Raw genomic sequence first — 15,423 nt, 5'->3', positions numbered from 1 at the left:
GTATCCAGAATCCTCAATTCCTGAATACACGGAGACAACACAGTGGCAAACATAAGCTTTACTATCCCAAGGGGTCCTTTGTGTCCTTCTAGGAGAGGCTCAAATACTTGAGCACTGAACACAGAGCCCTTGGCCAGGATGCTCACAATAACATGTAGGCTTAACCAGCACCATTTAAATGCTTAGTTTAATCAGTACTGAGAGAGGCATGAGTAATAATAATGAGTTATTTCAAAAGTTTTTAATGGGAAAAAAAGAAAAACCATTGACCCAAATAGTATGCTTGATAATTCTTAATAAGTGCTATAAATGCTTCTAAAAGAATATTAAGTTGCTTAATTGCTGAATAAATGAAAAATAAACATTATGTTACTTGGAGAGTTCCTTAATATGAAACAGGGAAAACCATTTTATGAAATGTACCACATATGATAAATGCTTATTTTCTTTTCTCAAATCAATTCTTGAAACCATTAACCACCATTTAAATATAGCTCAATTTTTTGCTGTTTATTCCCCTTTTTATTTATTTTTTTCATTAGTGAAAGAAAATAGATTTACCTAGGAGATAGAGCTGCATAGTGAAAGAGATAGAATGTGGAAGATTTGGGAGTCAAGAAGCCTTGACTTTTAACTCCAGCTCTGTCATTTACTAGTTCTGTGACCTTAAGCAAGTAACTTAAACTCACCTGCTTTCCAGGAACAGTGTAGAACTACCCATCTCAGAGAGTTGTAGTGCTACTAATACTAAGTCATAGCACTTTTAGGGCAGTGCTTATCAGCCTTTACTATACATAGGAATTACCTAGGGATTTTGCTAAAATGCAGATTTGTATTTATTAAGCCTAGATTGGGACCCAAGACCCAATATTTCTAGTAAGCTCCCAGGTAATGTTTATGCTACTGATCCATACTTTTGGATAGAAAGGTTCTAGTATGCTTGCCAAGGTCACAATAATTTCCATTATTTAGAAACAACCAAAGTTTATAGCAGTTCTTGTGCCCTTTTGCCAGAGCTGACAATGGTAGAGGTGATTTCTGATCCAAGCTGGGCCAGAAGAAGGTCTCATCTGCAAGCCTGGGACTTTGAACAGGGACAACCAGATATGTGACATATATTCACTTGCTCATTCACTCACCAATAAAAAAAAAATTCTGTCTCTATGCCAGACACTATAATAGGCAGTGGAGATACACCAGTCAATCAAGCAGGTCTCTGCACTCAGGGAGCTTTCGTTATAGTAATATGCAAGATAATTTCAGATGAGCTAAGTGCCATGAAAAGATTGAAGAGTTTCAAGAGGATGCAGGGGACTTTAAGTGAAAGTGTTGGGGAAAGCCAAGCTCTTACTTTCCCTTCTGTAGTGGCCTTGGCAGCCAAGCACTAAACATTGTGGCATAATAAATGGGAGAAGCCTGGGTCCCTAAGTGATAATGTGGAGCACAGCACTCTTCCCCTTCCCTGCAGCCTGAATTGGATTGTGATCAGAGTGAGAAATAAAATACTGTATGCCTGTAAGGAATTGTGACAGCAAATTGATCTTTCTGAGATGCACCCACTGCCTAGATATACTATTGGGGGAAGAAAATACTGAACAAGCACTGACATGCAAACTCACATTGAAGTCACTTTCCTTCTCCAGTCGTTTCTATCTTAGATTTCTTGGTCAGACCTTTATAAAATCAGCTCACTGAATTATAATGGAAGTAAAGGGAGCAATCATAAAGTTTGTAATTTTCCTTTAAAACATTCATGCTTATATTTTAAGAGTCCTTGGTGGCACGAGAATATTAACATTTAAATTCATCATTTCTCATGTTTATCAACACCCTATAAATCTAGGTATCCCTCAGAGCATCCTGTAATCCCTTGAAGGAACTCTGTCTTCTTTACTGCATCCTCAGTGGGTCTTTTCTTCCTTGGCTGCTGGTCTCAAGAGCATATAGCTGGTCTTTCAGCCCCCTAAATACTCTTCCTCTCTTCTCTTCTAATTTTTATGTATCCTAAGCAGTCACTTCAAAGCTGTTCCTTAAGACTGCTTAGTACAATAATTCTCCTCTAACTTATGCCTGGGTAACAGCTGAGAACAAGACAGGCAGGAAAGCCAGAGGGTCCTATGAGAGAGGCCAGTCTTCTTGCTTTCTCCACTGGCCTTCATTAATTTTTATATCCTAGGACTTGAGTTTGTCCTCCTGACTGTGTGTGCTTTGTGAAAACTGAGGAGTAAATCATGCAATTGATATGAGCCTCTCTGGGTCTGCGTTTGATACTAGTTCTATCAGCAAGAGCAGCATATGAAGTCAAAACCTCCATCCTCTAAGACACTAAAATGAAATCCTCCCCAGCCAGGGCTCCATTCTAGGACACATGTCCATACACGTGTACAGTCTACAACTGTCCAAAGAATCACACTCAAAATGAGACAAAAGATGGACCTCAAAGGGAGATCTTTGAGTGAGGATGCCAGCTTTCCTTTTTGTGTTCCTTGGTTTCTTCAGCAACACAGATTAGTCTTGGCAGCACTGCCTGTTCGGTGACCAGAACAAAGGGAAATAGGAAAATAAGGGACACAGGAAAAAATATAGGCACACAGAGATGTGGAAAGTCAGAGTTAATAGAGACTTAAAGAGATACATGGAGAGTGAATATTTTGTCACCTCACAGAGCCTTATCCATCATCCATCCACCCAAGTAATGCTGAGCTGAGCGCCTGTGTATCAGGCATTGCGCTTGGCCTTGAGGATAAAGGTGGAAGTGAAAGTCTAAAAGCAGACATTGGAGGTGGGAAGAACCGTTGACGTGGCCCTAAAAGAGGTCCCACCATGGCGGAATACACAGACAGGGGACGTGGGGGAATTCATGGAGCCAATCTCCTGCTGTCCCAGCGCAGGTGAAGGTAAAGGAGACACCTGCGCATCATAGAGAGGCGGAGACCTCCATGATTCCTAGAGAGGCCCGGAAGTGGCTCCAAGAGGCCGGTCCTACGGCTCCTGCGCCCGAGCGGGGGCGGTGGGCCGCTGGGGAGGCCTGGGCCGCGCTGTCTCCGGTAGTCGGCTTGTCCCGCCTTTCTTCCTACCGCTGTGAGTGGGCCTCGACTGGGCCTGGGGTAGGGGGAGTCGCTGCTCTTCCGCGAGGTCCCTGGGCCGCAGGTCTCGGCCTGGAACGCGGCTGGTGGCGGTCTCAGGAGTCGGGGACGGTGGTGGTGACTGAGCAGGGTGGCGGGAAGGAGCATCCCCTTTCAGGCTTCTTCCTGATCCTAGCGGGCCGGGCGCAGCTTGGCTTTCTAGAATGTCGCCAAGGCGTCAAACACTGGCTCTCCTCATTTTTTTTTGGGGGGGGGGGGACATTAGGCCCCAAGCTCAGAGCTTTCTGCAGGTGTCTGTCTATACTTGATTCCTACTTTTTGTTTTCTGCACACTTTGTGGGAATGACTACGTCCTCTTTATGACGTGGTTCTGGTTTCCCACTTAAAGTGGCAATGAGAGGTTCCCATTTAAACTGCGTGTAGTTGTTGGGAAAAGGTAAGCACGTTTAAACAAAACTTAATAGACTAGTCATAGTACCAGATGAACCAGATTTCCTTTCACAGTGGTAGGAGAATGACATAAGTGAACCTGCATTGTTCCATCCTTAGTGTGCAGCATTGCATATGGTGGTTAAGAGTCATACAGACCCGGGTTCAAGCCCTGGATCCTGCTCAGTCACTTATGACCTGCATAATTTGTGGGTAAAGTTCTTAGCCTTTGATTTATTTTCCTCATTTCTGAAAGCTGATGATAGTAGTAGTAACTACCTCAGAAGATTGTCCTGAGACTTAAATGCTAAACCTTTAAACTGCCTGTGTTAATCTGTTCTCATGCTGCTAGTAAAGACATACCCGAATTTTTCCCCAGAAAATGGGGTTTCCTTTTCTGTTTCATCATTAGGCTGCAAATTTTCCAAACTTTTTTGCTCTGCTTCCTCTTGAATACTTAGCAGCTTAGAAATTTCTTACCCCAGATACCCTAAATCATCTCTCTGAAGTTGAAAGTTACACAGATCTCTAGGGCAAGGTCAAAATGCCACCAGTTTCTTTGCTAAAACATAGCAAGAGTCACTTTTACCCCAGTTCCCAACAAGTTCCTCATCTCCATCTGAGACCATCTCAGTTTGGGCTTTATTGTCCATATCGCTATCAGCATTTTGGTCAAAGTCATTCAACAAGTCTCTAGGAAGTTCCAAACTTTCCCACATCTTCCTGTCTTTTTCTGAACCCTCCAAACTGTTCCAATGTTTGCCTGTTACCCAGTTCCAAAGTCACTTCCACATTTTCGGGTATCTTTACAGTAGCACCCCACTACCCAGTACCAATTTACTGTATTAGTCCATTGTCATGCTGCTAATAAAGACATACCCAAGACTGGGTAATTTATAAAGGAAAGAGGTTTAGTGGACTCACAGTTCCACATGACTGGGGAGGCCTCATAATCATGGCAGAAAGCAAAGTAGGAGCAAAGTCACATCTTACGTGGCAACAGGCAACAGAGCTTGTGTAGGGGAACATTCCTTTATAAAACCATCAGATCTTGTGAGACTATCATGAGAACAGCATGGGAAAGACGCACCCCCATGATTCAGTTACCTCCTACCAGGTCCCTCCAAGGACATGTGGGACTCATGGGAACTACAATTCAAAAGGCAACTTGGGGGGAGACATAGCCAGACCATATCACTGCCCAACCCATAATAAGTGTAGCCAGGGTTGTTGTTGTTTTTATTTTGGGGAGAAGGAGACATGATAAGAGAGGTTCAGTTAATTGCCCAAGGTCACACAGGGAATTGGAAGAGCCAAGTCTAATGCCCAGATTTCCAACCTGGGAGTCTTAACCATTCATTACTGCTACCTCTGCCGCATGGGAGAAGATGGGGCACCTCCATTTGTTTTCACTGGGAACTGCAGAGGCCCCAGTCAGGTTGCACAATGTGTTAATAGTGAAAGCCCTCACAGGACTCAGGTCAGTACCCAGCGCTTCAGACCAGGGGCTCTGCACAGCCACAAGTGCTGCTGCAGTTAAGATGAGCTGTACAGTCAGATGCACCTGGGCTATTGGTACAGATCCCTGCTCTACTATTTGCTAGCTATAGGACTTGGAGTTAGGCACTGTGTGTCTCTGAGCCTCAGTTTTCTCATATGTAAACTTGAATCAACAAATTAGTACTCACCTCAGAGGGCTATTTTGAGCATCAAGTGAAATAATTCATGGACAGAGTATTACACAATGCCTGGCACAGAGTAAGTGCTTAATAAGTGGGAGTTGATATTACTTCAATTTGTAGAAGTGGCAAACTGCTGACCTAGTGAAGAAGAAAGTTTAAGTGTAGTACTCCTTCCAGATAGGACAGAAAGAGGCATTTGAAGAGCTAGCAAAATGTTCACCCCATTTAGATTTACTGGGTCTACAATCTGCTAGATATTCCTTGTCCCTACAGTTTTTTCTGGTTTGTGTTCACATGACATTTATATAGTACCTTGGGAAACAGATGGTAAATAGCAATTATAAAATTATTTCATTTCTTTTGTCATGAGCATTGTGAGGAATTGCAAGGCTCTTGTGCAACTAACATCTAGGTAGAAGTTTAGGCAGCTGAACAAGATTTGAAACACCTCGGGTGATGATGCTGAATTACAGACAGCTGTCCTGATACCTAGTTATATTCAAAACTCTGTATGAATACCCATATCTATTATGAGTGTACTGGTTTTTACTCTACGCCCTTAGGTAATTTTCTTCCCAAGTGTGTTTGGCCCTTTGGAGTTTTTTTTTGTTTTTTGTTTTTTTAAGAGGAATGTCACTCTGTCATCCAGGCTGAAAGGTAGTGGTATGAACTCCACTCACTGCAACCTCCATCTCCCAGGTTCAAGCAATTCTCCTGCCTCACCCTTCATAGTAGCTGAGATTACAGGTGTGTGTCATGACATCCTGCTAATTTTTGGTGTTTTTAGTAGAGATGGGGTTTCACCATGTTGGCCAGGCTGGTTTCGAACTCCTGACCTCAAGTGATCTGCCCACCTTGGCCTTCCAAAGTGCTGGAATTACAGGTGTGAGCCACTGCACCCCTACCCCCACCCTCTTATGGATTTTATACACCACATCTCCTTCAACTGTATCAGGCTTCTTCTTATCACCTCTAACTACATATTTATCTTTATTGTTCTGACTGCCTTATATTAAACACAAGTAGATAATTTTCAGATCATGCATGGAATTTGAACAGCACCATTTCAAGAGCCTCTAGCGTCAATATATTTGCCAGATCTCAGTATAATAAGAATAGTTACCTTTTACCTCTGGTGAGCACTTACACAGTGATTTAAAGCACCTAATCACAGGGTTATACTACTTGGAGATATTTTTATTTCTCTTAAAGTAAATATCACAATTTTTAATTTTTATGGGGACAGTCTTAAATTCTCTCTGTTCCATACTTTCTATTGGTGAAATGCTAATGACACCTATATTTCTATATTGCATTATAATACCAGAGTGTTAGTAGCACAATCATCTTGAATTCATAGGGATGAAGGAACTGTGTGCGTAATCTAAGGTTCTTATTTCTGATTCTTAGCATTTAATTAGGTCTTTTAAAATGTAAAGCACTCCCAGTCATCTTTTATTAGTTTCTTCTCATAACTTCCCTTGAGATGTCAACTTTATTACCCTCACTTTACCTTAGTATTCTCCAGAGGTTAGGTGGATTTTAAATTTACATTTTTTTTCCTGTTTGTAATTAAACCTTTTTTTTTTTTTTTTTTCTTTCTTGATCATGTGCTTAACTTTAACCTGTATCCACCAAAATGACTGCTTAGGTCAGATGTAGCCCTCCCAACCAGGGGAGAGCAATTACTGAATAAAGCCACGTTTTGGAAGAGCCTTCAAGCAGTTGCCTTTGTAAAAGCAGGTCTGAGTGCCCAGCCCTAGGAGGAATCAGATAGAAACTAATTAATAAAACAGAAGCCACAGAGTAGATGAAAATCGAGCAGCTGGTTGAAGAACAATTGTATATTTTCTTTTCTCCCTTCTGGCTTAGCATTCATGAGAATTTTGGGGGTTGGGCATGGTGGTTTCTGCAATATGTGTTTGCTGAGATTTTTTCTGTGCTTAACAATGTTGGGGATCAGGAAGGGAGGAGGTGGCTCCCCAGCAGTGCAACAGATGACTGCCATCCTGTGAAGGTTTTACTGACCTGGTGGATAAGGTTTTTCCTTGCTGTTTATTATGTTAAATTATTAAGTTGTCCTTACCTTTCTCTTCTGAGTCCCCTGATCAGGTCAGTTATACAGGTTTTTGCCTCAGATCATTCTGAAGCTAGTTGGAAGGTACTGGGGTAGCATCAGTAGGCCTGGCAGATTTCCGAAGCATTAATAATCCGAAGTTGTATGTTCCTCACTTGATTAATGTGCACTTGAACCATGATTGACCTGTGGTCTTGTGACTGGACTGGAATGCATAATTTTAAAACCAAACACTAATTAGAGATAGGAGGTATTTCCGTTGGAATTTTTTAATTGGGCTTTTGAAGGCCTGTACATTTCCAGGATTCCTTATGGCGGAATTCTTACAGAAATAAGAAGAATATCTTAAATTGTTATGTGGCATCCTGTTTATCAAAACTTTCAACCAGACAAGAACATTTCCAAAGCCTAGTGTTTCAGTTAATGACATCGCCTTCCTCAGAACTTCATCTGGGTGCTGCGCGCTGCCTCCTCCTGCAGTTGTTCACCTGCCCTCACCCTGATTTCACCTGAGCACACTGGCCTTTTGCCCTCACCGGTAACCCTCTAGTCTAGAGCCTCATCTCTCTTCCCTAGACCCTGGCCCATTTCTTCCTTCAGGGGAAGCCTCCTCTTTCACAAGTACCAAGGTGGCCCCAACAGTTCCTTGCTCTAATCCTACAAAGGCTGCTGTTGTCTGTGGAGTGGAATTCAGTTAGCCATGCATGATGGCACACGCCTGTAGTCCCAGCTACTCAGGATGCTGAGGTAGGAGGATCTCTTGAGGCCAGGAAATTGAGGCTGCAGTGAGCCATGGTCACACCTCTGCATTCCAGCCTGGGCAACAGAATGAGACCTTGTCAAAGAAAGAAAGAAAGAGAGAGAGAGAGAGAGGAGAGAGAGAGAGAGAGAGAGAGAGGAGAGAGAGAGAGAGGAGAGAAAAGAGAGAAAAGAAAGAGAAAGAAAGAAAGAAAAGAATGGGATTCAAACTCCTTGGAAGGGAACAGAAGCCTGTCTCCAGGCTCACCCAAGGCTATCTTCTCACCCTCAAGCACCAGCTCCACACTTGAGTTTGCACACCAGCCATGGAGGACTCACCATGTTAGCTGCCCAGCACAGCCTTTCCTGCCTCTGGTCCATTTATTCGAGGTGCACCCTCACCTGTGATAACCCTTCTCTTAGCCTACCTAGATCTTCCCGTGGTCCCTGTAGCTCTAAATCTCACTCTGCCATGAACTCTTCCTGATCTGCCCTGTCAGAACCAGCCTCCACCCCCTCACCTTGGTGTTCCCACAGCGCTTTGTTTATACCAACATTATAACAGTAATCTTATTTTCACTCTTTTGCCTTTTCCTTTTGTATCTGTAGAAGCCTGTTTCTCATGTGTAAGCTCTGGAATGCAGGGCCTCTATCTCATTTGGGTTGGCATCTTCCATTCCATAACCCAGCACTTTTTAAGAGATCCATTATTGTTAAAATGGCAGCATAATATCATGCAGAACAGTGACTCGTAGACATTGCAGAGCCCTGGGTAATTTCTGCCCATGAGAATTTTGCTTAATTGGATATATTTTAGGGTGCTCAGAATAATCCATAGATTCAATAAATAAATATTTATTTATTGAGCATCTATTATGTTCCGGATTGTAGTAGGGACACCCCAGAAGACAGAAGACCTCAGTTCTCATAGAACTTAACATTCTGTGGGAAGGAGGTCAATTAAAAAAATAAATAAATAAAGTAAATAGTTTTAGATAGATAGTGAAATGTACCATGAAGAAAACAAAGCAACATTTAGGGGACAGGCAGCTCTGTTAGCTGGGGTGATCAGAGAAGCCTCTCTGAGAACATGTGAGCAGACCTAAATATTGAGAAACATGCAGTCAAAAAAGGACCTCATAGCATCATGTGTCACACTGAAGTGAGAACAGGAGGCACTAATGAGCTCCACATCTTCAAGGAAAGAAAGGAAAATCTGTCTGGTTGGAGCACAGAGTTCCAGTAGCAGAAGAGTGGGAGGCTGTGACCAGATCATGGAGGTGAACGCGAGAAGTCTGTATTGAAATACCCGTATCTGATGTCTTCTGTGTTGGGAAACAGGGTTCGTCATGAATTGTGATTACACTAAATAATAGAATTGATTGCATTTGGTGTTATGAGTACTCTAAATCCAAATGGGAGTGTTCTGCACTCAGAAAACAATACAATCACGAGGTCACTGTTAGGTACATTGAGGGAGTGCTGGCATGTTCATTCTTCCTGAATTTTCTTGAAAGCACAGCCATGGCAGTTGTTTACTGGAACCTTGGGAACTCATCAGCTGTCCTCTGCACCATTTTTGCTCAGTTTCCCTGATATTTCTCACTCTTCTCCATACCCTCAAGCCACTGAGACAGTCACTTGCTGAACCTTGTCTTCACTTGTCACATTGGCTGATTCTGCGTGAGTGATCTGATTCGCTTCATTGGCAGTCTTACACACTCACACAGGTACCCAGACCTTACGAAACTCTTTGTAACCTTGTGCTTTTGAGAGATCTAATTATGATATGTGGAAATGTGATAAAAATAGTAGAATCCCCAAACTCTAGAGTGTGAAAAAAGGCAACCTGAGGAATGAAATCTGTGGAGTGCCCGTATGGTGTCAGGTGTTTTGTTGGACATTTTATGCAAGCTTATTATCAGCTCCACTTTTTAGATGAAGCAACAGGTTCAGAGAGTTTAACACATGTGGTAAACACACAGTCCAAAATCACACAACTGGCAAGTGGACTCCAAAGTCCATTCTCTTTCCATTTAAAACTGTGTTTTAGTGGTTAAGAGTGCAGACTCCTGGGGCCAAACTGCCATTGGATGTGAATCCAGGTAAGCTTGGGCAAGTTACTTACTGTCTCTGTGGTTTATTTTTCTCAGGCGAAAAACAGGATACCAATAGTACTTTCCTGGTAAGATTATTAAAAGGATTAAATGGCTGACATATACATAAAGCACTTAGCATGCTTCCTGGCCCTAGTAGTGAGCACTAGGTATGCGTTTGTCATTATTATTTCCACTGTACCAGGCTGCCTTTTTAGGAACCTTAGCATTTCTGTAACATAACACAACACAACCAGATGGAAAAGTGAAATCTAGAAAAGTAAAGTGTCTTGGCCAATATCACTTAACCATTTAAGGGCGGAGGCAAAACATCTTCACTGTGTATTCCTGTCCCGTGTGTTTTTTCTTTCCTTGTGTATGTACACTGACTTCATACTCACAGCCTCTCTGCCATACAAGCTCTTCATCCTGCATACCCAACCTCTGCTGCTCCCGCTCCTTACCCGTCTCCATGCTGTTCCATGTTGAAGTCCTCTTACATGATGCGGTGGCTGCAGTCATGGGTACCTGGTTGGGAGAGAGAAATGGTGGGGCTTTTGGTTACTTGCAGTCTTCATGCCTAACCACAGCTCTGAGCATCTCCGTTGACTTGCATGTGTGTATGTGTGTGTGTGTGTGTGTGTGTGTGTGTCCAGTGCCTTTGAGGGTCTGTGTGCCTCCTGTTCCATTTCTTTCCCTCTTACATGGAGGGAGTTGAGTGGCTTACCTATTGCTTTTTTTTTTTTTTTTTTTTGAGACAAGGGGTTCTTAGAGCCTTGAAAGGAATGAAGGGAGGGCCACAGAAGAAGAGAGAGAGCAAAGTGGGACCCCTAAAGGCACTGAGCACTTGTACTTTAAGTACTTGCAAGATTTGTAGTGGGGGAGGTGGGGCATGGTTTGCTACATAAAGGAGTTTTTCCCCATATATTTTTTTTAAGTATAGGATTAATAAAACAGTATTAAACCATGCTGCAGTGTGCTATTTTAAAGAAAAGATGCTGGGAGCTTCCTTTAGAGTTCTAATTTTCTGATGCATAGGGGGAAATGCCTCTTCTTACCAAATTTGAATCAATTATTTTCAAAAAGGCTCTAATCATTTTCAACAAACAAAAATAATGCCTTACATTTGAATCTTTTTTTGTGGTTCTCAAAGCACTGCCAAGTACATTCTCTTATTTAATCTTCACATTAACCTTTTCATGTGGGCAGAGCAGATATTCCTGTCCCCATGTTACACAGGGACAAATCTGAAGCCCAGGAACTGAAGGGAAGGTAGCTAACGTGACACAGTTGTGACTAGACCCAGGCCTTACCTTTTCATTCTTCTACAGTATATTGACTTTTTGTTAGCTCAAAATTAGGGAGAATCCCATTTGCATTTGGATCAGTAACGGTGATGCACACGTCTTTCTTTCTTATAGGTCCAGTTAGCTTTTGACTGCCACATATGGACCCCAAAAGATCTCCAAAGGAAACTGTCCTCATTACAGGAGGAGGTGGCTATTTTGGTTTTCGGTAAGTGTGTCTATAAAATATACTCATGGAATTATTTTACTGGTAGTTTCCAGAAGCTTTCAACTCTGACATCAAAGTAGACTTTTACTTATTTGTATAATGGCAAACCAGAAATGAACTGAGTTGCCCACTGCTCAGACACTGCAGTTGAGAACTAGAGGTATATTTCACTTTAAGAAAAATGCTTTATGAAGCCATTAAATTGGGAGGGGTGACTATTCACATCACCAAAACCAATTTTAAATCATAGACTTTCACAGTTACGTTATTCACAAATATTCCAGAGAATAGATAGTGGGCCCTAGAACCGAGGAGGAAAAAATGCCACCGTTCTTTGAAGATAAAGCCTCTCTCTGTAATTTAAGTAGATGAGAGGATTTTCATTTTTGAAAATTTGAAGAAGTGAGCCTTGCACCAAGGAACACGCACAGTGAGGAACTCAGGATGAGCCAAGAAGACTCGGATCAGCCCCACCTTGATTGATAAATTGCTTTATACAGTTCTCCCAGGCACAGCTTAAAAGTGACTTGTTTCACTGTTTACTGTTTCTCATTCCAGGCTGGGCTGTGCTCTGAACCAAAAGGGAGTCCATGTGATTCTGTTTGACATCAACAGCCCTTCTCAAACCATTCCAGAAGGAATCAAGTTTATACAAGGAGACATCCGCCACGTGTCTGACGTAGAGAAAGCCTTCCAGGATGCAGACGTCACTTGTGTGTTCCATATTGCCTCTTATGGTATGTCAGGGAAGGAGCAACTCAGTCGAAACCCAATCGAAGAAGTCAACATCAGGGGCACAGAAAACATCCTCCAGGCTTGCCAAAGGAGAATGGTACCCAGGTTAGTTTACACCAGCACTTTCAATGTCATCTTCGGAGGTCAAGTTATCAGAAATGGGGATGAATCTCTGCCCTACCTGCCTCTTCACCTCCATCCTGATCACTACTCTCGGACCAAATCTATTGCAGAGAAGAAGGTGCTGGAGGCAAATGGTACACCCCTGAATGGAGGTGATGGTGTCTTAAGAACCTGTGCTCTAAGGCCAGCTGGCATCTATGGGCCTGGAGAACAAAGACACCTTCCCAGAATAGTCAGCTACATCGAGAAGGGTCTGTTCAAGTTTGTCTACGGGGACCCTGGGAGCCTGGTGGAGTTTGTCCACGTGGATAACTTGGTGCAGGCTCACATTCTGGCCTCAGAAGCCCTGAGAGCTGACAAAGGCCATATTGCCTCTGGACAGCCCTACTTCATCTCAGATGGCAGACCTGTGAACAACTTTGAGTTCTTCCGGCCTCTGGTTGAGGGCCTGGGCTACACGTTCCCATCTACCCGCCTGCCATTGACCTTGGTCTACTGCTTTGCTTTTCTAACAGAGATGGTTCACTTCATTTTGGGTCGACTCTACAACTTCCAGCCCTTCCTTACTCGCACTGAAGTTTACAAAACTGGTGTGACACATTATTTTAGCTTAGAGAAAGCCAAGAAAGAGCTAGGTTATAAGGCTCAGCCATTTGACCTCCAGGAAGTAGTGGAGTGGTTTAAAGCCCATGGTCATGGCAGAAGTTCTGGAAGTTGTGACTCAGACTGTTTTGTTTGGGATTGGCTATTGGTCTTCCTCCTGATTATGGCAGTTCTCACTTGGCTGCTTTCTGTGATCCTGCTGCTTTGAAGGAGGGGTCAGAAATAAGCTGATCACAATTGGCTGAGGTGGTTCTCAAGAAACGTGTGTTTTAAAATGTGTACAGTGATATCTGGTGCCAAACATTGGCTCTTCAAATTGCCACTTAAGAACAGATTCTTGGATTGAATCTTTATTGCGTACTACCTTGCACTAATCCAGATGGGAATGAAAAAAAGAAGGAAAGATTAGTTTGAAATTTGATTTCTTACATCCTTCTGTTTTAGGTGGGTACAAGAGAAGTCAGTTGGGAGCCGTAGAAGTTGGGTTAGAAGAGTCTGTCTCGAATTTCTCAGAAAGCAAGATGTACTTATTTCCATTTTATGCACTCTGCATCTACCCAAAACCTCTGAGTGATGTGGGAATGGCAAAACACTGCTTCAAAGTGTGTGAAAAACACCAAATTGGCCCAGATCCCTAGCAGAGCAATCCTCCAAGGGGATGGTGGCTGTTGCTGGGGAGGCATGAGCTATTCACAGTGTAAGTTTTAGGTGTTAACATTTGCCCTTTGTGATAGCAGGGCATTATGCCTTTGTGAACACATGGTAATGTTTCATGTTTGGGCCTTTATCCTACCTCATGGGATTCTTTTGAGGATTAATTAGACAAAGCATACAAAGTACTCCTCGACACACGAAGCCATTCTTTTTATCGGAATTGTAATGGTACATTCCTCATTGTTCTCTTTAGAGGGCTGTTTCTGCTGGGCTTTCTGGAATGTCTTTAGGTGTGCCCTCAGAGCCTGCAACAAGTATTTTTGGATATACTCTCTTTGTAAAGTTTTGGCCTCTGAGAAGGCCAAAAGGAAGCAGCTGAAAATCTGATGATTAAAGGAGGCAATCAAGCTGATGCCATTTTAAATTTAAGAATGAAGCATAACTCTAAACTCGTAGACAGGTTTTCTTACTGGGAAGAAGTCTGGCTCACTGAAGACAGCTTCCAGTGAGGAATGTATTGAACAATGGCAGCACTGTCTGGCCACCCACGAACTGTTATAGACGTTCCAGTTACACTGTCGCATAGGACCCCAAGTGGAAAGAAGACAGAGTCCATCTCCATCCAGGGCTCCAGCTACAGGAAGGATAGTATGGAAGCATTACAAGGGGGACACATTGCCATGGAAAGTTCTGCTAGAGCTACTCTGAGAGTATCTGTAAAATGCAAATAGAACACACAATCCCTGTTGAATGCTGCCTGGATGTTTTCAGAAAAGCTCTAAACTTGATGTCAGGAGACCAACACCATGAATATCATGTGTGGCCTTACCAAGGAACAGAAGCCCCTTAGAACTTTGCCTCCTCACTTGGGAGCTGGGACTGACTGGATTTGCCCTTTCTATAAACCCATGCACCTCGTAGGGTTCACTGGGAGCATAAAGCAAGTTGTGGTGAAAGTACTTTTAATATAAATTGCAACATCGATATGAGTTGATGGTAGTGATTGTTTTTAGGAAAATGTGTTTGGACTCTTCTGTCATAAAGAAGCTTTTGCATTAGTCTGAGGTTAACGTATATGAGCACCTGCAGCTTATCGCTCTAGATCTGCTTGGATATCCTCTTCATAAGGGAAGTGATTCTCCCAGAGCAGGTCATCCAAGATAGCAGGGTGGAAGCTGCATTGTCCTTAATGACTTGGCCTCAAATGTCACAGTGTCATTCCATAATGTATTGGTTATGCAGGTCAATCCTATTCACTGAGCTGGGGTTGGGGGGAGGGGGGCAGAAATACACAAAAATGTGTCTACCAGAAGATGGAGCTGGTCATAGGCAATCTTGGAGGCTGAGCTCTTGGCCCCATATGAGTTATCCTTCCCTTTCCATGAAAGGTAGCCCACATTTCCAGCCACATAGCTTTCTCTGCCTGCTTCCTGCCAGAAGGATTTTAGGGGCCCAACAGCCCAAAATGTGTTAACATTTTGCACTATATCCCTTTCCATTCAAGCAACAGTTACCATGAACATTATTTTGAATGTGTCACCTGAGTCTTACTGAAGTTCACGCACTAAAACCACACCCACAAATCTCTAGGTTTGAACTAAAGCCACACCCACAAATCTCCCAAAGGTCCTGGCAGAAGCCACCCAGCACTGCTACCTCATCCATGGCTTCTGAGGACTGTGGGA

The 15,423-nt window shown here is 42.9% G+C and overlaps 1 protein-coding gene across 3 annotated transcripts; it reads left to right on the top strand.

Moving 5' to 3' along the window:
* The first annotated feature begins 2,993 nt into the window (after positions 1–2,993).
* Positions 2,994–14,727, top strand: SDR42E1 (short chain dehydrogenase/reductase family 42E, member 1). Of its 3 annotated transcripts, none has more exons than XM_017541871.2 (3): positions 2,994–3,081; positions 11,530–11,623; positions 12,182–14,722. In XM_017541871.2, the coding sequence occupies exons 2-3, from the start codon at positions 11,556–11,558 to the stop codon at positions 13,290–13,292; spliced, it is 1,179 nt and encodes a 392-aa protein (XP_017397360.1). In that variant the 5' UTR covers positions 2,994–3,081; positions 11,530–11,555; the 3' UTR covers positions 13,293–14,722. The 3 variants fall into 3 exon arrangements, with proteins under 3 accessions (XP_017397360.1, XP_017397363.1, XP_017397362.1); XM_017541874.2 differs by lacking the exon at positions 2,994–3,081 and adding an exon at positions 5,901–5,944 and having other exon boundaries at positions 12,182–14,727; XM_017541873.2 differs by lacking the exon at positions 2,994–3,081 and adding an exon at positions 10,044–10,117 and having other exon boundaries at positions 12,182–14,727.
* The last annotated feature ends 696 nt before the right edge of the window (positions 14,728–15,423 follow it).

The sequence above is a fragment of the Cebus imitator genome, unplaced genomic scaffold (genome assembly GCF_001604975.1).
Source record: "Cebus imitator isolate Cc_AM_T3 unplaced genomic scaffold, Cebus_imitator-1.0 Scaffold137, whole genome shotgun sequence".
NCBI classification, from domain to species: domain Eukaryota; kingdom Metazoa; phylum Chordata; class Mammalia; order Primates; family Cebidae; genus Cebus; species Cebus imitator.
This window is presented reverse-complemented; position numbering and strand designations above follow the sequence as displayed.

Coding starts and splice junctions, on each gene's coding strand:
- SDR42E1 (XM_017541874.2), top strand. CDS start 11,556: ATGGACCCCAAAAGATCTCCAAAGGAAACTGTCCTCATTACAGGAGGA. Junction 11,624..12,181: donor GGTGGCTATTTTGGTTTTCG/GTAAGTGTGTCT, acceptor TTCTCATTCCAG/GCTGGGCTGTGCTCTGAACC.